Here is a 20,753-nt window from a genome sequence, read left to right as displayed (position 1 = left end):
TACGAAGTAGCACGCGCCGGGTTAGTCTATGCATCCCGCCATCTCGCCGATCTAACGAAAAGAATTGTTGGATGCGCGGCGCGGCCCAGTATAACTATATTGTGCATTGTACTACAATTTGGAAGCAGCATCAATTTGAACAGATTGAATTAATATCTGGACTTTTCTTTTGTAGTACGTATCTTTCATAACATCATTTCCAATTCCAAGTGTGAAATGTCAACATTGTATCTAAAATACTATTTTTAAAGCTTAAATGTGATTGTGATGTAAAACTAAATACAATTTTTATAATCTGTAGCGTCCATCATTTTCACTTTCGAGGACTTTGGGTTTTTAATAAAAAAGCTTTTTTGAAAAATTTGTCATTGAAACTATACATAGTTAAATAATTTTATGAAGAAAAACACTTTTTTAAACATTTTCGGTTGTTTTATTTTTTCAAAACTATTGAAAAATTTGATCTCTTGCGATCAAAATATTTATGTTAAATATTCCACAGTTATCAACTTCCATGATATAATCTTTGTGTTTTCTGAAGCAAGTTTTCCCTAAAGCAATCAATTTTCATACACAATAATCCCTCTACATACTACAGCTATGCCACAGACTCCCACCAAGTTTTACGTGCCTGGGCATTGGCAAGCAAATGGTCGTCGTCTTTTCTTGCTATCAAAGGAGTCGTCAAATTCACCCCATCGTGAAAGAGAAAGGGAGTTTTGGCTATCTTTACCTACATAGGCAGCATTGTCAGGGTTAGGCGCTCTCCAGTTCATTCCATCGAAATAATCAATCTGAAAAGTTGGATAGTCAGTAGATAATACATAATAGTCACACAATGATTTATTGAACTTGAGTTCCCGCTTTCAGTGGGATAGCCTTAAACAGCCAAAAAATGTTTTATTGACGTCCGTCATGATTTCCGAGCGTGTTAAATCACTCTACAAGTACACTCGAACTTCGAGATTTTTCTTGAAAAATCTCGAAGTCACCCAACATGACATAGGGTTAAAATAAGTGGCAAGGTATTGGCGAAAAAATGTCTCGATCACGTGATATGACCTTATAAGGAAGTTTGTCTAATTTCTCGTTATGGTTAGTGGTTAGGGTTTCAGCATATGCTTTTGTTAGGGATTGGGTTAGGGTTAAAGTTGGGATCAGATTAGAGGGTTAGACTTAGGGTTTCGAATAGTCGTTCAGGGCAAGCTAGAGAACGAGTTGAAAAAGTCACGTGACATTCGAGTGTAGAGTAATTAATAATCATCCCATAATTTCATCGGTTTTATAAATGTGGATATTATTATTTGTGACTTTGATCTGTCTAAAATATAAATAACTAACAGGAGATCCGTCGATCCATGTCCAGACCCCTTCTTCAGCAGCATCAGTTCCACCAAGCCAGATCCAGTTGGGAGCATCCCAGGTTGCTAGACTCTCGTCTCTGGGAGGGTTTATATTTATTGTACTAAATTGCGGATTGTTTTAATTAAGAAAACGAACTCCAAGTGTTGAAACTCATGAGTTATGACTAGATCTTAACACGAAACCACTGAATCCTCACTCGAATCTCGTACTATTAGCCCGTATACAGTTATATAGAGTTGTAGTGTTATCTACTTTACTGGACTTGTGATCTTATTTATAGTTATTTATAGTTATAGTACGTGGATCATGTGGTGATCGGCCGTTCTAAAAAATGTGCAGCAAATACGATGTACTTATACTTACTAATATAAAGGTCATTTGTCAAATGAGTGCATATTGTTGCCTTAAAAGCTTTGTGAGGTAGGTTAAGGACGAATATCGACTAAATTTTAAATACATACCTCCTCTACCATTTCCTGAAACAATCTAATTCTAAACTGTTTTTAGCGCACTTGATCAATAATGAGAGTCAAGATCAAAATGAAAATGATGGAAAAATGATTTTAAAAGCGTTCGTAGCGGATAGTACTCACTGGAGCCCCAGAAACGTATTTGCCGCCCTCAACATCTCCGCTACTTCTTGGTCACTTCTTACCTGGAATAAGCCATTTATCATATCTAACGACAATTTCCTTTTGAATAATTAACAAATAAATTGGTCTGGGGTGCTTATACTGATAAAATCAATCAAATTTAATATTCAAATAATTAAGAATTATTCAGAAATTTCGGCCCTAATTTAATAAAACATTTTGATCTCTGTCCCAATTCTCCCAATCTTTATATTGTTAAGCTGTCAATCGAAATTGTCAAATCCTTGACTCAATTTTTCTACCGTTAACAATAACACCACTCCATTCACATCTTATTTCTGAACTAATTGTTGTATACAAATATTCCGCTTGTTCAGATCAAGTGACTGATCGTCACGACTCATGAGTTTACGTACATAGCCTAATTCTGTCTTAATTATTCACGGGGTTTTGTTTTTCTATCCCAGTATCCTCTGAAACCAAAATCAAAAAAACTCTAAGGCCAGAAAACTAGGGACGTTCAAATCTTACCTTTGCCAGCTGTAGTCCAGCTTTTTCACAAGCCGCTTTAGCTTGGCTCCAAGTCGACAAAGTACTGGAGAGGATATATTTCCCTTGGTAGTCGCAAGCGTAAGGGTGTTCTTTGTACTTGAATGTGTCGTCCCATTCCCCTGGGGATGTATGGTTTGTTTAACCGTTAATTTTCTGATCTGACGCAGAATTATCTTATTTTTATTATCGATAGTCGATACCACCAAATATCTTCAACTTTCTATGGACACGACTTAGTAATACTAATAGTACCATTCTTTTGAAAAGTATTTTATCAGTGATAAATTGGATGGTAAAAATTGTGCACGATGTTATTCGGTTGTTTTTCTACCAATTTTAAGAACGACCAGACAAAACATTACTGATAAGATAATATTAAAAATGTACCGTGATGACTGATTCTCATTTGGTTCTGCAGGTTGTCACCATCCTTCCTCTGATCAGGCTGTCCTTTCATCCACTTTTTGAAATCCTGTGGATTGGCCCCGTCTGCCCATTCCCAATCCTAGAAGTAAAATTGATAAGATGGAAGAAAAAATGTATTTTGACACACGCTTGTATAAATACCTCTTTTCGGCGGCCGAAGATAAGAGGTATACAACGTGTAGCAACATGTTATATTAGTAAGACCATCATTATATGTTAAACCATCATCTTATTGTGGCGTCCAGCGTTTAATTCCAACCCGAAATAAAACCCAGTACTGATAATTTGGATGAGTTTTGTTGAGGCACCCTGTATAAAATTACTGGAAGAAAGTTTTACATAAAACCCACCGCTGCGTTGTAATCGCGAGATTTTTTGCTACCGTCGTTGTTTTTCGTTTTTCTCATTCCAGCCCAAACCCATTGATCAGCGTCCCACCTAAGTTTTATAATGATAATAGTTTAGATTTATTGAACAGCTCTTCTTCATGATTCATTTAAAATAAATATGTCGGTAGTGTACTAAATAAATGTTAACTAAACTAGATCTGCGCTATTGATCGTTCAGCTTACATTTGTAATTACGATCGTGATTAACTCTGAGCTATTATATATCATTGCTCTAACGAGAGCCTTCTCACGCTTGATTTACTTGCGAAACAAGTTAAAACCCTATGTCATACCTGCCGGCTTTATCTTTCACAGTATAAGCCATGCCTAACAGCAACTTCAAATCAGTGTTTTTGTCCTCATCTGACACAGTTGCCAGGTTTCCGGTACCACTTCCCGTACCTGGGACAAAAGGAAAAATATTACACATTTTGGAAATATGGAAATAGAAAATGCATGTTCCTTATTATATATATATTATTATTATATGCTTTAACATGATAACTGCACAAAGGAATAAACAAACACTGACCTATATCAAAGTTCTGACATTTTTGCTCGGCTGTGTCGTAGTCGACCATTTCCTGCAGGATACATATCGTGAAGTGTTGATTATGAAGTAGTTGTGATTATATATATCAATATTAATAATCCCAGGATGTGTGTGTCTGTTTGTGTGTGGGAAATTTCCGAACGGTTAAATCAAGAAAACGGTAAGAGATACGCGACTGGTTTTTTCGGTATACTGTCGAAAAAACTCTGACGAAGCCAAACGATTAAGTTTTTAAAAATCGGTCGATGGTAAGTGGTTTAATTGATCATTTTGTGACCCAAATGACAAATGTGATACTAAAGTGTATGTGTGTATTCTCCCACTCTCGCTATATCTCTCTCTTCCCTCATAACAGATTTTCGATATATCATATAATTATGTAATTTGGCAGTGGAGGTATCAAGATTTGCTATCAAGTATTACTTTTAGAGTATTAGATATGTGAGGTGCACTCAGAATTAAATTGCAGTCTGTTTGGACTGAGCGAGTTCATACTTTCGCACCGTTTTAAGTAAGAAAATGTAATGCGTGTTTTAGAATATAATAGAGGTTTTATACTTTTGCATTTCAACTGCGATAGTGAAGTCCCGGCCGTAGTATAGATATAATAGTAGATGTATTAATGGTATCTCAAAGTTTAATGCTCTTACTGATTGATAAAGTTGGTTAATGGTCGGATCGGTGACACAAATTTGTTTTTACAGCACACATACCTGGTTTTAACTAATAACCGGTACAGAAAATATACGAATCACCTAGCCATCTTCAAAAAATCGACCATAGCTAAATCTTCTGTTCTTGTGACATTATTATGTCACAATGCTGGCAAGCACGAACGTTGATTTTATTTTACTTTATTTTACTTACACTGAATAAGACAAGTTGGCACGTTGCGAAAGCTCCGTCAAGGTTTTTGAGAAGAGCCTTAAGGCCATGGAGTTGCGTTCTGTCAAGGCAATACCCTGTGCCAACCAATAGGAGGAGTAGAAACACCTTCATTTCCTGAAAAAGGAAAAATAAAACGATAAGGTTGATTGACTGGTTACCTATGTTATTTTTGACTGAATAAATCAAAAATCAAAAATGAAACAAATTAATTTCCCAAAGCTGGGAAAAGTCACGTACCTCAAAGACAACCAGAGTCTGTATTTAATGAACTTCAATCTATAAGCAGCAACCAGGCACGAGCAACAAAAATAATGTAATGAGCCTTTAAGGTTTGAAGATAAATTTTGTGAACGTGGGCGTTGCAACACGAAAAGTGGGCGATATGCAACTCTTCTAACGAGCAAATGACATGAAGCACATCTTGTTTAAATTGCTCATTTTTCCAAAATTGTCTATTACTATTAGTGTTTAGTATTACGAACACATAGAAATTCTCCGCTTTACGGGCTAAAGTACATGTTCACGATTCTAAATACTGCGCAAAAATCTACAAGTACAAACGTCTTCTCATTATTTCATCATATCATTCGCCGTAAATATTAAGGGAAGGGGGAGGTGTGTGCGAGAAGTCAGTACACATACACTGGGGCTTATTTCTGATTCATTGAGTGCGCCCGATAGTCTATGTAATGTAATAAGTCTAATGTAATAGTCTAATGTAATATTAATAAGCGCCATGAATTGGTACAGAATTTTGTTTCTCCGATTTTGATAAATTTGGTACCAAAAGTTGTCTTAAAATGTGAATAAGATAATTTCATCGATTAATAAATATTTTTGGTATGACTTGCTATTATTACTCATTCGAGGATTATAATATCAAATCAAATAATAACCACGTTCTTTTTCGCGTTTTGAAAATTATAATTTTATAATGGATTGTGTTTGGCCTTTTAAAATAGACTTCTCCTGAAAAATGGGAGTTCTAGCTACTCAGATGAAATAATTTTTTGAAAGCTTAAAATGTGACGATAATGCTATTTTATCATTTTCACTGTCGAGAACTCAAAATAAAAAAATATTTTTTTGAAACTATTGAAAATGTAAAATATTTTACAGTTGTCAACTTCCATGATATAATCTTTGTTTTTTTCTGGAGCAAGTTTTATCTAAAGCAATCAATTTTCATACACAATAATCCCTCTACAGCTATATTCCACAGACTCCCTCCAAGTTTCACGTGCCTGGGCATTGGCAAGCAAATGGTCGTTGTTTTTTCTTGCTATCAAAGGAGTCATCAAATTTACCCCATCGTGAAAGAGCGAGGAAATGTTGGCCATCTTCGCCGCCTAGAAAGTCAGCATTGTCGGGGTTAGGGGGTCTCCAATCCATTCCATCGAAGTAGTCAATCTGAAATGTTGGATAGTCAGTAAAGATTAGTCAGACATTGATTTATCAAACTTGAGAACTATCCCATTAGCAGCCAGGAAATGTCGTTCTCATTGATAACTTACCGAATGTTTCTTGATAAAGTGATTATCTCACAATGTAATCGGCTTTTACAATTAATGTTTATATTATTATTTGTTACTTTCCCTCTTAATATACTAACAGGAGATCCGTCGACCCATTTCCAGACCCCCTCTTCTGCGGCATCAGACCCACCAAGCCAGATCCAGTTGGAAGGATTCCACGTCTTCAGAGATTCATCTCTGAGAGAATTCCAACATTTATATTCATGAAAATTGCGGATTAGATTATTTTAATTAGGGAACGAAATCAAGAAACTGCAATCCAAGTGTTGGAACTCATGACTTATGGGTAGATTTTAATGCGGATCCACCACCACTCCAAATTCTCGAATCACGTACTATTAGTCCGGTCTAGACTGGAAATAAATAAATTACTTATAGATTATGATTAGCCCAAAGTTGTAATATTACTAACATGTTTTGACTATTTTAGTCTAGTTTTACTAGACTAGTATAGAGTTGTAATGTTATTAACTGGGCTTGTGATCTTATTACGTAGATCATGTGGTGATCGCACGTTTTTAAAGAACGTGCAGCAAATGTACTCACTTAATATATTAAAGTCATTTGTCAAATGAGTGCATATTTTTTCCTTAAAAGCTTTTTGAGGTACGTCTAAGAGAATTTTAAATACATAACACTTTTACCATTTTCTGGAACAATCTAAAATATTTTGAGTACTCTCTTTATGAATAAAGAGTCTAGGACAATGAGTCTAGAATAATGAGTCTAGAACACAATGAGAATGATCTTAAAAGCGATCGTAACGTCTAGACCTTACCGGAGTCCCAGAAAACTATTTGCCGCCGCCATCATCTCCGTTACTTCTTGGTCACTTCTTACCTGGAATAAGTTAGTGCCTGAAGCCATTCATCATATCTACCGACAATTACCAATACAACTATGTTAAGAGGTGTTCAGCACTTTGAATGATGTATGGTGCCACACCAAGCACTAACTGCGTTGAAATTCGAACCCCCCTCATTGATACTCCAGACATCATATAAACACTAGTAGTAGTGGAATAGAGCAGAATATAGCCCGAGCTTGCTGAAAAGAACTAGAATAGGAGGGAGAGAGAAAAGTAGGATAGAGCTAGATAGAGCAGAATATAGCCCGAGCTTGCTGAAAAGAACCAGAATATGAGGGAGAGGGAAAAGTAGGATAGAGCTAGATAGAGCAGAATATAGCCCGAGCTTGCTGAAAAGAACTAGAATAGGAGGGAGAGGGAAAAGTAGGATAGAGCTAGATAGAGCAGAATATAGCCCGAGCTTGCTGAAAAGAACTAGAATAGGAGAGAGAGAGAAAAGTAGGATAGAGCTAGATAGAGCAGAATATAGCCCGAGCTTGCTGAAAAGAACTAGAATAGTAGGGAGAGGGAAAAGTAGGATAGAGCTAGATAGAGCAGAATATAGCCCGAGCTTGCTGAAAAGAACTAGAATAGTAGGGAGAGGGAAAAGTAGGATAGAGCTAGATAGAGCAGAATATAGCCCGAGCTTGCTGAAAAGAACTAGAATAGTAGGGAGAGGGAAAAGTAGGATAGAGCTAGATAGAGCAGAATATAGCCCGAGCTTGCTGAAAAGAACCAGAATAGGAGGGAGAGGGAAAAGTAGGATAGAGCTAGATAGAGCAGAATATAGCCCGAGCTTGCTGAAAAGAACTAGAATAGGAGGGAGAGGGGAAGTAGGATAGAGCTAGATAGAGCGGAATATAGCCCGAGCTTGCTGAAAAGAACTAGAATAGGAGGGAGAGGGAAAAGTAGGATAGAGCTAGATAGAGCAGAATATAGCCCGAGCTTGCTGAAAAGAACTAGAATATGAGGGAGAGGGAAAAGTAGGATAGAGCTAGATAGAGCAGAATATAGCCCGAGCTTGCTGAAAAGAACTAGAATAGTAGGGAGAGGGAAAAGTAGGATAGAGCTAGATAGAGCAGAATATAGCCCGAGCTTGCTGAAAAGAACTAGAATAGGAGGGAGAGGGAAAGTAGGATAGAGCTAGATAGAGCAGAATATAGCCCGAGCTTGCTGAAAAGAACTAGAATAGGAGGGAGAGGGAAAAGTAGGATAGAGCTAGATAGAGCAGAATATAGCCCGAGCTTGCTGAAAAGAACTAGAATAGTAGGGAGAGGGAAAAGTAGGATAGAGCTAGATAGAGCAGAATATAGCCCGAGCTTGCTGAAAAGAACTAGAATAGGAGGGAGAGGGGAAGTAGGATAGAGCTAGATAGAGCGGAATATAGCCCGAGCTTGCTGAAAAGAACTAGAATAGGAGGGAGAGGGAAAGTAGGATAGAGCTAGATAGAGCGAATATAGCCCGAGCTTGCTGAAAAGAACTAGAATAGGAGGGAGAGGGAAAAGTAGGATAGAGCTAGATAGAGCAGAATATAGCCCGAGCTTGCTGAAAAGAACTAGAATAGGAGGGAGAGAGAAAAGTAGGATAGAGCTAGATAGAGCAGAATATAGCCCGAGCTTGCTGAAAAGAACTAGAATAGGAGGGAGAGGGAAAAGTAGGATAGAGCTAGATAGAGCAGAATATAGCCCGAGCTTGCTGAAAAGAACTAGAATAGTAGGGAGAGGGAAAAGTAGGATAGAGCTAGATAGAGCAGAATATAGCCCGAGCTTGCTGAAAAGAACTAGAATAGGAGGGAGAGGAAAAGTAGGATAGAGCTAGATAGAGCAGAATATAGCCCGAGCTTGCTGAAAAGAACTAGAATAGTAGGGAGAGGGAAAAGTAGGATAGAGCTAGATAGAGCAGAATATAGCCCGAGCTTGCTGAAAAGAACTAGAATAGGAGGGAGAGGGAAAAGTAGGATAGAGCTAGATAGAGCAGAATATAGCCCGAGCTTGCTGAAAAGAACTAGAATAGGAGGGAGAGGGAAAAGTAGGATAGAGCTAGATAGAGCAGAATATAGCCCGAGCTTGCTGAAAAGAACTAGAATAGGAGGGAGAGGGAAAAATAGGATAGAGCTAGATAGAGCAGAATATAGCCCGAGCTTGCTGAAAAGAACTAGAATAGGAGGAGAGAGAAAAATAGGATAGAGCTAGATAGAGCAGAATATAGCCCGAGTTTGCTGAAAAGAACTAGAATAGGAGGAGAGGGAAAAGTAGGATAGAGCTAGATAGAGCAGAATATAGCACGAGCTTGCTGAAAATAACTAGAATAGGAGGGAGAGGAAAAAGTAGGATAGAGCTATATAGAGCAGAATATAGCCCGAGTTTGCTGAAAAGAACTAGAATAGGAGGAGAGGGAAAAGTAGGATAGAGCTAGATAGAGCAGAATATAGCCCGAGCTTGCTGAAAAGAACCAGAATAGGAGGGAGAGGGAAAAGTAGGATAGAGCTAGATAGAGCAGAATATAGCCCGAGCTTGCTGAAAATAACTAGAATAGGAGGGAGAGGGAAAAGTAGGATAGAGCTAGATAGAGCAGAATATAGCCCGAGCTTGCTGAAAAGAACTAGAATAGGAGGGAGAGGGAAAAGTAGGATAGAGCTAGATAGAGCAGAATATAGCCCGAGCTTGCTGAAAAGAACTAGAATAGGAGGGAGAGGGAAAAGTAGGATAGAGCTAGATAGAGCAGAATATAGCCCGAGCTTGCTGAAAAGAACTAGAATAGGAGGGAGAGGGGAAGTAGGATAGAGCTAGATAGAGCAGAATATAGCCCGAGCTTGCTGAAAAGAACTAGAATAGGAGGAGAGAGAAAAATAGGATAGAGCTAGATAGAGCAGAATATAGCCCGAGCTTGCTGAAAAGAACTAGAATAGGAGGAGAGGGAAAAGTAGGACAGAGTTTGATGAAGTAGATGGTAGATAGAACTGGAGTTTGTAAGATGACATTTTATATTTTAAGTATTGCATTGGGGCACAAGAGTTATGTTTTTAAAAATATTCATATCGTTTTTAGTTGTGTCATTTCATTTCCAATGTTACACTTTGTAAGAACTGATATTAACCGAGTTTCTGATTCAGGATGTTACTGAAGATAGTAATGAAAATGTTTTAACACCTCAGTACTCTGTTTTACTACAGCTCAACCTGCTCAGTCTGACTATTTGGGAATTTAAACTCTTGATATCTTAAGTATTAAAGCCAAAGGCCAGAAAATTAGGTATAGAGTCTCAAGTTACTTTGCAGCTGATATCAGCTTTCACAAGAGCTTGCTGGAACATCCAACTCGAAAAGGACTGGAGAGGATATAATCCTAGGTAGTGGCAAAGCGTAAGGTGTTTGTACTTGAATTGTAATCCCATTCACTGGATTATGGTTGTTAAGGGAGGGGGGGGAACGGTACTGATTTTTTTGTGAACTTGGTTTGAGTAGCAGTGACCAAAATACTAGACCGGTGTGAAAAACTTTGGGGTCCGACCCCAACTGCCAACGGTGCACGGGGAACAAGCTAGCCATATTTGGTCCAAATAGGCAAAATTTAGCCAAATAGCTGACTGCCAAAAAACAGATTTAGGGTTTCTGTGTAGTGGTCTCTTGAAACGTGATATGATTTTCATTAGATTGGAAAAAATGACCGAGTTATGAGCAAAAACCAGACATATTGGGGTAGACGAAAATTGATCGATTGGCCATAATTGGTCAAATATAAGGAAAAGAACTAGAATAGTAGGGAGAGGGAAAAGTAGGATAGAGCTAGATAGAGCAGAATATAGCACGAGCTTGCTGAAAAGAACTAGAATAGGAGGGACGGAGAGGGAAAAGTAGGATAGAGCTAGATAGAGCAAAATATAGCCCGAGCTTGCTGAAAAGAACCAGAATAGGAGGAGAGAAAAATAGGATAGAGCTATATAGAGCAGAATATAGCCCGAGCTTGCTGAAAATAACTAGAATAGGAGGAGAGAGAAAAGTAGGATAGAGCTATATAGAGCAGAATATAGCCCGAGCTTGCTGAAAAGAACTAGAATAGTAGGGAGAGGGAAAAGTAGGATAGAGCTAGATAGAGCAGAATATAGCACGAGCTTGCTGAAAAGAACTAGAATAGGAGGGACGGAGAGGGAAAAGTAGGATAGAGCTAGACAGAGCGGAATATAGCCCGAGCTTGCTGAAAAGAACTAGAATAGTAGGGAGAGGGAAAAGTAGGATAGAGCTAGATAGAGCAAAATATAGCCCGAGCTTGCTGAAAATAACTAGAATAGGAGGAGAGAGAAAAGTAGGATAGAGCTAGATAGAGCAGAATATAGCCCGAGTTTGCTGAAAATAACTAGAATAGGAGGAGAGAGAAAAGTAGGATAGAGCTATATAGAGCAGAATATAGCCCGAGCTTGCTGAAAAGAACTAGAATAGTAGGAGAGGGAAAAGTAGGATAGAGCTAGATAGAGCAAAATATAGCCCGAGCTTGCTGAAAATAACTAGAATAGGAGGAGAGAGAAAAGTAGGATAGAGCTAGATAGAGCAGAATATAGCCCGAGTTTGCTGAAAATAACTAGAATAGGAGGAGAGAGAAAAGTAGGATAGAGCTATATAGAGCAGAATATAGCCCGAGCTTGCTGAAAAGAACCAGAATAGGAGGAGAGGGAAAAGTAGGATAGAGCTAGATAGAGCAAAATATAGCCCGAGCTTGCTGAAAATAACTAGAATAGGAGGAGAGAGAAAAGTAGGATAGAGCTATATAGAGCAGAATATAGCCCGAGCTTGCTGAAAAGAACTAGAATAGTAGGGAGAGGGAAAAGTAGGATAGAGCTAGATAGAGCAGAATATAGCACGAGCTTGCTGAAAAGAACTAGAATAGGAGGGACGGAGAGGGAAAAGTAGGATAGAGCTAGATAGAGCAAAATATAGCCCGAGCTTGGCGAAAAGAACCAGAATATGAGGGAGAGGGGAAGTAGGATAGAGCTAGATAGAGCAAAATATAGCCCGAGCTTGCTGAAAATAACTAGAATAGGAGGAGAGAGAAAAGTAGGATAGAGCTAGATAGAGCAGAATATAGCCCGAGTTTGCTGAAAATAACTAGAATAGGAGGGAGAGAGAAAAATAGGATAGAGCTATATAGAGCAGAATATAGCCCGAGCTTGCTGAAAAGAACTAGAATAGTAGGGAGAGGGAAAAGTAGGATAGAGCTAGATAGAGCAGAATATAGCACGAGCTTGCTGAAAAGAACTAGAATAGGAGGGACGGAGAGGGAAAAGTAGGATAGAGCTATATAGAGCAGAATATAGCCCGAGCTTGCTGAAAAGAACTAGAATAGGAGGGAGAGGGAAAAGTAGGATAGAGCTAGATAGAGCAGAATATAGCCCGAGCTTGCTGAAAAGAACTAGAATAGTAGGGAGAGGGAAAAGTAGGATAGAGCTAGATAGAGCAGAATATAGCACGAGCTTGCTGAAAAGAACCAGAATAGGAGGGACGGAGAGGGAAAAGTAGGATAGAGCTAGATAGAGCAGAATATAGCCCGAGCTTGCTGAAAAGAACTAGAATAGGAGGGAGAGGGAAAAGTAGGATAGAGCTAGATAGAGCAGAATATAGCCCGAGCTTGCTGAAAAGAACCAGAATAGGAGGGAGAGGGAAAAGTAGGATAGAGCTAGATAGAGCAGAATATAGCCCGAGCTTGCTGAAAAGAACTAGAATAGGAGGGACGGAGAGGGAAAAGTAGAATAGAGCTAGATAGAGCAAAATATAGCCCGAGCTTGCTGAAAATAACTAGAATAGGAGGGAGAGGGAAAAGTAGGATAGAGCTAGATAGAGCAGAATATAGCCCGATCTTGCTGAAAAGAACTAGAATAGGAGGGAGAGAGAATAGTAGGATAGAGCTAGATAGAGCAGAATATAGCCCGATCTTGCTGAAAAGAACTAGAATAGGAGGGACGGAGAGGGAAAAGTAGAATAGAGCTAGATAGAGCAAAATATAGCCCGAGCTTGCTGAAAATAACTAGAATAGGAGGGAGAGGGAAAAGTAGGATAGAGCTAGATAGAGCAGAAAATAACCCGAGCTTGCTGAAAAGAACTAGAGTAGAAGGGAGAGAGAAAAGTAGGATAGAGCTAGATAGAGCAGAAAATAACCCGAGCTTGCTGAAAAGAACTAGAATAGGAGGGAGAGAGAAAAGTAGGATAGAGCTAGATAGAGCAGAAAATAACCCGAGCTTGCTGAAAAGAACTAGAGTAGAAGGGAGAGAGAAAAGTAGGATAGAGCTAGATAGAGCAGAAAATAACCCGAGCTTGCTGAAAAGAACTAGAATAGGAGGGAGAGGGAAAAGTAGAGTAGGGCTAGATAGAGCGGAATATAGCCCGAGTTTGCTGAAAAGAACTAGAATAGGAGGGAGAGGGAAAAGTAGAATAGAGCTAGATAGAGCAAAATATAGCCCGAGCTTGCTGAAAATAACTAGAATAGGAGGGAGAGGGAAAAGTAGGATAGAGCTAGATAGAGCAGAAAATAACCCGAGCTTGCTGAAAAGAACTAGAGTAGAAGGGAGAGAGAAAAGTAGGATAGAGCTAGATAGAGCAGAAAATAACCCGAGCTTGCTGAAAAGAACTAGAATAGGAGGGACGGAGAGGGAAAAGTAGGATAGAGCTAGATAGAGCAGAAAATAACCCGAGCTTGCTGAAAAGAACTAGAGTAGAAGGGAGAGAGAAAAGTAGGATAGAGCTAGATAGAGCAGAAAATAACCCGAGCTTGCTGAAAAGAACTAGAATAGGAGGGAGAGGGAAAAGTAGAGTAGGGCTAGATAGAGCGGAATATAGCCCGAGTTTGCTGAAAAGAACTAGAATAGGAGGGAGAGAGAAAAGTAGGATAGAGCTAGATAGAGCAGAATATAGCCCGAGCTTGCTGAAAAGAACTAGAATAGGAGGAGAGAGAAAAGTAGGATAGAGCTAGATAGAGCAGAATATAGCCCGAGCTTGCTGAAAATAACTAGAATAGGAGGGAGAGGGAAAAGTAGGATAGAGCTAGATAGAGCAGAATATAGCCCGAGCTTGCTGAAAATAACTAGAATAGGAGGAGAGAGAAAAATAGGATAGAGCTAGATAGAGCAGAATATAGCCCGAGCTTGCTGAAAAGAACTAGAATAGGAGGGAGAGGGAAAAGTAGGATAGAGCTAGATAGAGCAGAATATAGCCCGAGCTTGCTGAAAATAACTAGAATAGGAGGAGAGAGAAAAATAGGATAGAGCTAGATAGAGCAGAATATAGCCCGAGCTTGCTGAAAAGAACCAGAATAGGAGGGAGAGGGAAAAGTAGGACAGAGTTTGATGAAGTAGATGGTAGATAGAACTGGAGTTTGTAAGATGACATTTTATATTTTAAGTATTGCATTGGGGCACAAGAGTTATGTTTTTAAAAATATTCATATCGTTTTTAGTTGTGTCATTTCATTTCCAATGTTACACTTTGTAAGAACTGATATTAACCGAGTTTCTGATTCAGGATGTTACTGAAGATAGTAATGAAAATGTTTTAACACCTCAGTACTCTGTTTTACTACAGCTCAACCTGCTCAGTCTGGCTATTTGGGAATTTAAACTCTTGATATCTTAAGTATTAAAGCCAAAGGCCAGAAAATTAAGGGTCGATTAAGTTCTTCAAGTCTTACCTTTGCCAGCTGTAGTCCAGCCTTTTCACAAGCCGCTTTAGCTTGGCTCCAACTCGACAAAGAACTGGAGAGGATATATTTCCCTTGGTAGTCGCAAGCGTAAGGGTGTTTTTTGTACTTGAATGTGTCATCCCATTCACCTGGGGATGTATGGTTTGTTTAAGGGGAGGGGGGGGGGGCGGTTCACCCTGATTTTTTTGTGAAACTTGGTTTCGAGATAGCAGTTGACCAACAAACTAGGACCGGTGACCAAACTTTTGAGGGGGTCCCGGACCCCAACTGCCAAACGGTGCCCGCGGGGCAGCCACGCCCATATTTGGTCCAAATTAGGCCAAATTTAGCCAAATAGCCTGAACATGCCCAAAAACCAGATTTTAGGTGCTCTTCTTGTAGCTAGTGGTCTCTTGAACTCGTATATGAATTTTCATTAAGATTGGACAAAAAATGACCGAGTTATGAGCCAAAAACCATATGACCATATTTGGGCATACGCACCAAATTTGATCGATTTTGGCCCATAAATTGGTCAAATATCAATATTTTTGAATGAAACCAACTTTATATGGAAGGTAAGCCTATACTACACATCCTCTATGATTATCAGCTCAGTATCTACCTAACTGTGGATTCTGTGTTCAAATAATCGCAAAAAATGAACAAAATCGTCCATATCTCAGTTCGCGATATTTGCGAAACTGATTTCGCTCAAAACAATAGAACTCAATAGGGTTTCCATATTTTTACATGAAATTTTCAGAATCAACGTAGAATCGCATTTCGACCTTAAGTTTTGTATTGGAATTTTGAGTTAGGCCTTTAAAAAAATTTGGCGGCCAAATTCCAAAATTTGCCTGGCATTTTTCAGAATTTGGCCGCCAAATTTTTTTAAAGGCCTAACTCAAAATTCCAATACAAAACTTAAGGTCGAAATGCGATTCTACGTTGATTCTGAAAATTTCATGTAAAAATATGGAAACCCTATTGAGTTCTATTGTTTTGAGCGAAATCAGTTTCGCAAATATCGCGAACTGAGATATGGACGATTTTGTTCATTTTTTGCGATTATTTGAACACAGAATCCACAGTTAGGTAGATACTGAGCTGATAATCATAGAGGATGTGTAGTATAGGCTTACCTTCCATATAAAGTTGGTTTCATTCAAAAATATTGATATTTGACCAATTTATGGGCCAAAATCGATCAAATTTGGTGCGTATGCCCAAATATGGTCATATGGTTTTTGGCTCATAACTCGGTCATTTTTTGTCCAATCTTAATGAAAATTCATATACGAGTTCAAGAGACCACTAGCTACAAGAAGAGCACCTAAAATCTGGTTTTTGGGCATGTTCAGGCTATTTGGCTAAATTTGACCTAATTTGGACCAAATATGGGCGTGGCTGCCCCGCGGGCACCGTTTGGCGGTTGGGGTCCGGGACCCCCTCAAAAGTTTGGTCACCGGTCCTAGTTTGTTGGTCAACTGCTATCTCGAAACCAAGTTTCACAAAAAAATCAGGGTGAACCCCCCCCCCACCCCCCCTTAACCGTTAATTTACTGATTCCTGGCGCAGAGTTATTTTTATTTTTTATTATCGATACTGCACAGTTCTAAGATTTATTTGTGAAAAGTTGGAGAAATTTGATATTCATAAAATTAAACACCATGAAATTTCCAACTTTTTATAAAAACGATTTAGTATCATTCTTTTCTTATCAGTGATCTTATCACCGATATTGAAATGTTTAATGTACCGTGATGACTGATTCTCATTTGGTTCTGCAGGTTGTCACCATCCTTCCTCTGATCAGGCTGTCCTTTCATCCACTTTTTGAAATCGTTTGGATTGGCCCCGTCTGCCCATTCCCAATCCTAGAAGTAAAATTGATAGATACGGAGTGGTCCAAAACAAACGCAACCAAATTACTTTTGTTAATAATTCGACTCAGATTTAACGTTACAAAAAACAACGGTCTCAAGCCGATCTTGAGTTATTAAAACTGATTATTTGGTTACACTTCTTTGGGGGACTTTGTATAGATATAATATTTACCGGCATGAACAGTTTAAACGAAATTTACAAAAAACCTACCTCTGCGTTGTAAGTGCGACTTATTTGGCTACCGTCGTTATTTGTCGTTTTTCTTAGTCCAGCCCAAACCCATTGATCAGGGTCCCACCTATTATATTAACAACTTAACTACGATAGGTTTTGATGATACGATTACTTTAATTTGTTGAACAGCTCTTCCTCTTGATTGATTTAAAATAAAGTCGTCGTCCGTAAACAAAATAAAATGTAACTAAAGTCAATCTATTGATCGTTTAGCTAACACTACGATCGTGTTTAAAAAATAGCTCACAACTAAAAATATATATGCCACCTTAGATAGTATAGTGTTAACTCTGAGCCATCCTATAAAATGTCTCTAACCAGAGCACTCTTGCGCTTGCAGTACCAATAGCGCACGACCGCCATTTTTACTTGTGAAACAATTACTTATATGATCATACCTGCCAGATTTGTCTTCTTTCACATCATAAGCCATGCCTAACAGCAACTTCAGATCAGTGTTTTTGTCCTCATCTGACACAGTTGCCAGGTTTCCGGTACCACTTCCCGTACCTGGGACAAAATGAAAATATTATACATTTTGGAATGTTTAATCTATCTATAAAAACAAGTATGGAAATAGAAAAGTCATACTCCTTAGGTAATTATGCGTTTTAAGTATTGTGTAATGTGCCATGCTAATTGGGACGCTAATTTATCGGCCTTAAGTTTAATTTGGCCGTTAGAATAGTGAGTAATTAATATTTTGGGCAAAATGGCTTTTCCAAATCCAAGCTCATAATTTTTAAATAATTCAGCCTTTTACTTTGATGGGATCTGATAATAAACGTTTTATTTATTGTAAGCTTAGTTGTTATATACGTTAAGAACGTTTTCACAAGATCGTTAAAAACGTTTTTTCACATATTACCGTTTGAAACGATAAAAAACGTTTTGTAAGGGTATCCCAAATCAAAGTTTTTATTTAGGGTTGGAGGCGGAGAAGGTGGAATTCAAATGAATTCGTAAGTTCACTAATAAAAACATAAATACCTGCTGTTGAAAATTTTTGAATCGTTTAAGCTAAAATCTTTTTTATCGTTTATTTTTCAAGAAGAGTTTAAAAACGTTTTTATTCCGAAATCAACCGTCCATAACAACTAAGATTGTAAGTATAGTGCCGGTTTTATCGAAATATGAATAAACAAATGATTTTTGAAATTTTGAACTATATTCTTTGGGGTTTTGAGTACCTAATCTGTGATGATATACTTTAACATGATAGCTGCACAAAGGAATAAACAAACACTGACCTATATCAAAGTTCTGACATTTTTGCTCTGCTGTGTCGTAGTCAACCAGTTCCTGCAGGATACATATCGTGAAGTATTGATTATGAAGTAGTTGTGATTATATACAGGGTGTATAATTCTTCCACTACTAAAGAAATAATCCCGATAACACTCAACCTCTGCCTGATCCAGAGGATATCACCATTTTACCTTCACACAGACATCGAACGCTGTAAGAAGATGACGATCAGACCTCATTACATACAGGGTGAGTTGAAAATAGTGTGTGGAAAGTAAAAATCGATCATCTTTTTTATGAAGGAGCAAATTTTGAAAGGTGAATTGCTATCAGTTCATAAACTTTACATATTTCATTTTTGCCTCTCATTTGATTCTAACTCATAATTTGGTTGATTTTTGGCAGTTTTCCAAAAAATCTTAAATTCGTCCTAATGGGGTTCTCAAATCGTGTGCCCTGAAAATCGAGTCTAAAAATCTATATTCTCCTACATTTTTAAAGCAATCACCCTGAAACTTTCAGGATATGTTCTAGGGATCATTTAAAAGAGATGAGCCAGACAAAATTTTGAGATAGGCCTTTTAAAAATTTTTATTCGATTTTGAAAATCGTGGACCTCAAAAAATCATCAAAAAACGAGGTCCAAGATTAAAAATCGGTCGATGGTAAGTGGTTTAATTGATCATTTTGTGACCCAAATGTGATACTAAAGTGTGTGAGTGTACTCTCCTACTATCTCTCCCCTCATAACAGATTTGCAATATATCATATTATAGTTATGTAATTTGGCAGTGGACTAGGTCTCAAGATTGGTTATCAAGTATTGCTTCAAGAGTATTAGCTATGTGACTTGTGAAGGGCACCCAGAATTAAATTGCAGTCTGTTTGGAATGAGCGAGTTCACACTTTCGCACCGTTTTAAGTAAGAAAATGTAATGCGTGATTTCGAATACACGCACACGTACCTTCATTCAAGGATTTAGTTTTAACTAATAACCGGTACAGAAAATATACGACTCACCTAGTCATCTTCAAAAAATCAACCATAAGCTAAATCTTCTGTTCTTGTGACATTATTATGTCACAATGCTGGCAAGCACGAAAGTTGATTTTATTTTGCTTTATTTTACTTACACTGAATAAGACAAGTTGGCACGTTGCGAAAGCTCCGTCAAGGTTTTTGAGAAGAGCCTTAAGGCCCTTTATTTGCTCTTTGTCAAGGCAATACCCTGTGCCAACCAATAGGAGGAGTAGAAACAGCTTCATTTCCTGAAGGAGCATAAATTAAAGGTTGATTGAGCGGTTATGTTGTGTTTTTATTGAATAAATACAAAATCAAAAATAAAGAAAAGTCATTTCCCAAAGCTCATAAAGGTTTGGTGATATACGCATTATACAATATATATCGCTATCGCTATATTCCACATACCTCAAATACAAGCAGAACTGTTATTCAAGCAGCAACCAACCCTGTCGAGCCTTGAAGGTTGGGAAATAAATTGTGTGGACGTTGCAAGCGGATTACTCGTGTAGCGAGCAAATGGACCAAAATGCGTTTATTAGTGTTTAGTAATTCTGTATGCTGAACATGTGAAAACTCCCCACTTTCAAAAAAATCTTCTTATTATTTCATCATATCATTCGCCGTAAATATTAAATAATAAATAGAAGTCGATGGGATTTTATTAAAAGACTATCATCATCAGACCTACAGTGGAATTTATATCCCACATTCAAATGGAGTCATGTGACACACTACTGTCCAAGCTATTTATTGTTAGTATGAAAACAATTTAACGATTTAAGTTTATCCAGATGAAATCGACACAACATATAGTTTACGGCGGACGGGTGGATCTTTTCGGAAAGGATTGAGATTATGGTGAAATCACATTACAGTTACACTATTACATTACTTCGGACACTTATATGGTGGAACCAAATATGTAAAATCCGGATTGGAGTATTATTTATGAGTCGCATTGTTGTAATGTATTCTGGGTAAAATTATCTTTATCCCGGTTGTTGCGACAAGTAAAAATGCTCTTATTAGGGAAAGGAGATTACTCGACGTTTCAATGTAACTACATCGTATTCATGATCTCAAATTATTTGTTATATAGTAATGTTGAAAGTATTAACCAAATATCGTAGACTCAAAGATAAGATTAATAGTAATACGACCATGGACTTATTAAACACAGTCGTAAAACTCAAATGATGAACACGTATACTGTACAGAAATCTTACCTCCCAATATACGTTAGGATCTCCTAAAGATCCATGTTTTGGTGCGGCCAGAGAGACCAATGTTTTGGTGCGGCCAGAGAGACCAATGTTGACAGAAATTTACTGTAAACATTGGCCTCACCGAAGCATGTTTCTCCACGTAATTTTAAAGGTACGATTTGTGCACAGTAAAAATATAGCAGTTACCCTGTGTTAAACTAATATACTACCTCGCGTAGGATTTGATAGTTTAACAACCATAAATAAAGGATATGTACTAGCACTATGGAAGGTCCTGGAAGAGTGAACAATCAGGCTGAGACCAACCCATTAAACATTGTGT

General features: G+C 38.0%; 2 protein-coding genes across 3 annotated transcripts in view; both read right to left on the bottom strand.

Moving 5' to 3' along the window:
- Positions 1-410: 410 nt before the first annotated feature.
- LOC134817717 (uncharacterized) lies at positions 411-5,100 on the bottom strand. Its single transcript, XM_063826959.1, has 10 exons — positions 5,004-5,100; positions 4,746-4,880; positions 3,858-3,909; positions 3,619-3,727; positions 3,287-3,374; positions 2,898-3,015; positions 2,490-2,629; positions 1,959-2,020; positions 1,342-1,441; positions 411-794 (listed from the first exon to the last, which is right to left on the bottom strand). The coding sequence occupies exons 2-10, from the start codon at positions 4,875-4,877 to the stop codon at positions 624-626; spliced, it is 972 nt and encodes a 323-aa protein (XP_063683029.1). The 5' UTR covers positions 4,878-4,880; positions 5,004-5,100; the 3' UTR covers positions 411-623.
- Positions 5,101-5,780: 680 nt separating this feature from the next.
- The window catches only part of LOC134817716 (uncharacterized), a 68,841-nt gene continuing 53,868 nt past the window's right edge, over positions 5,781-20,753 (bottom strand). The window contains exons 1-11 of one of the 2 annotated variants that reach the window (XM_063826956.1): positions 20,286-20,303; positions 19,611-19,662; positions 19,316-19,450; positions 18,184-18,235; positions 17,332-17,443; positions 16,910-16,997; positions 16,572-16,689; positions 14,819-14,958; positions 7,080-7,141; positions 6,379-6,478; positions 5,781-6,176 (exon numbers count right to left, since the gene is read on the bottom strand). In XM_063826956.1, the coding sequence (XP_063683026.1) occupies positions 6,003-6,176; positions 6,379-6,478; positions 7,080-7,141; positions 14,819-14,958; positions 16,572-16,689; positions 16,910-16,997; positions 17,332-17,443; positions 18,184-18,235; positions 19,316-19,447 (978 nt within the window). In that variant the 5' untranslated portion in view covers positions 19,448-19,450; positions 19,611-19,662; positions 20,286-20,303 and the 3' untranslated portion in view covers positions 5,781-6,002. Of the gene's footprint in view, positions 6,177-6,378; positions 6,479-7,079; positions 7,142-14,818; positions 14,959-16,571; positions 16,690-16,909; positions 16,998-17,331; positions 17,444-18,183; positions 18,236-19,315; positions 19,451-19,610; positions 19,663-20,285; positions 20,304-20,753 lie in introns of those variants that run through there. The other variant, XM_063826957.1, reaches the window with a different exon arrangement.

Source organism: Bolinopsis microptera, chromosome 7 (genome assembly GCF_026151205.1).
Source record: "Bolinopsis microptera isolate Bmic1 chromosome 7, MBARI_Bmic_1.0, whole genome shotgun sequence".
Taxonomy (NCBI): Eukaryota; Metazoa; Ctenophora; class Tentaculata; order Lobata; family Bolinopsidae; genus Bolinopsis; species Bolinopsis microptera.
Note: the sequence above shows the minus strand (reverse complement) of the source record. Positions and strands in the feature narration are given on the sequence as shown.

What these genes read in the sequence shown, in the direction of transcription:
- LOC134817717 (XM_063826959.1), bottom strand. Translation starts at nt 4,877, where the DNA reads ATGAAGGTGTTTCTACTCCTCCTATTGGTTGGCACAGGGTATTGCCTT. An exon ending in GCCAACTTGTCTTATTCAGT is followed by an intron (nt 3,910 to 4,745) that starts GTAAGTAAAATA and finishes TGTATCCTGCAG; the next exon opens with GAAATGGTCGACTACGACAC. An exon ending in GTGAAAGATAAAGCCGGCAG is followed by an intron (nt 3,375 to 3,618) that starts GTATGACATAGG and finishes TATAAAACTTAG; the next exon opens with GTGGGACGCTGATCAATGGG.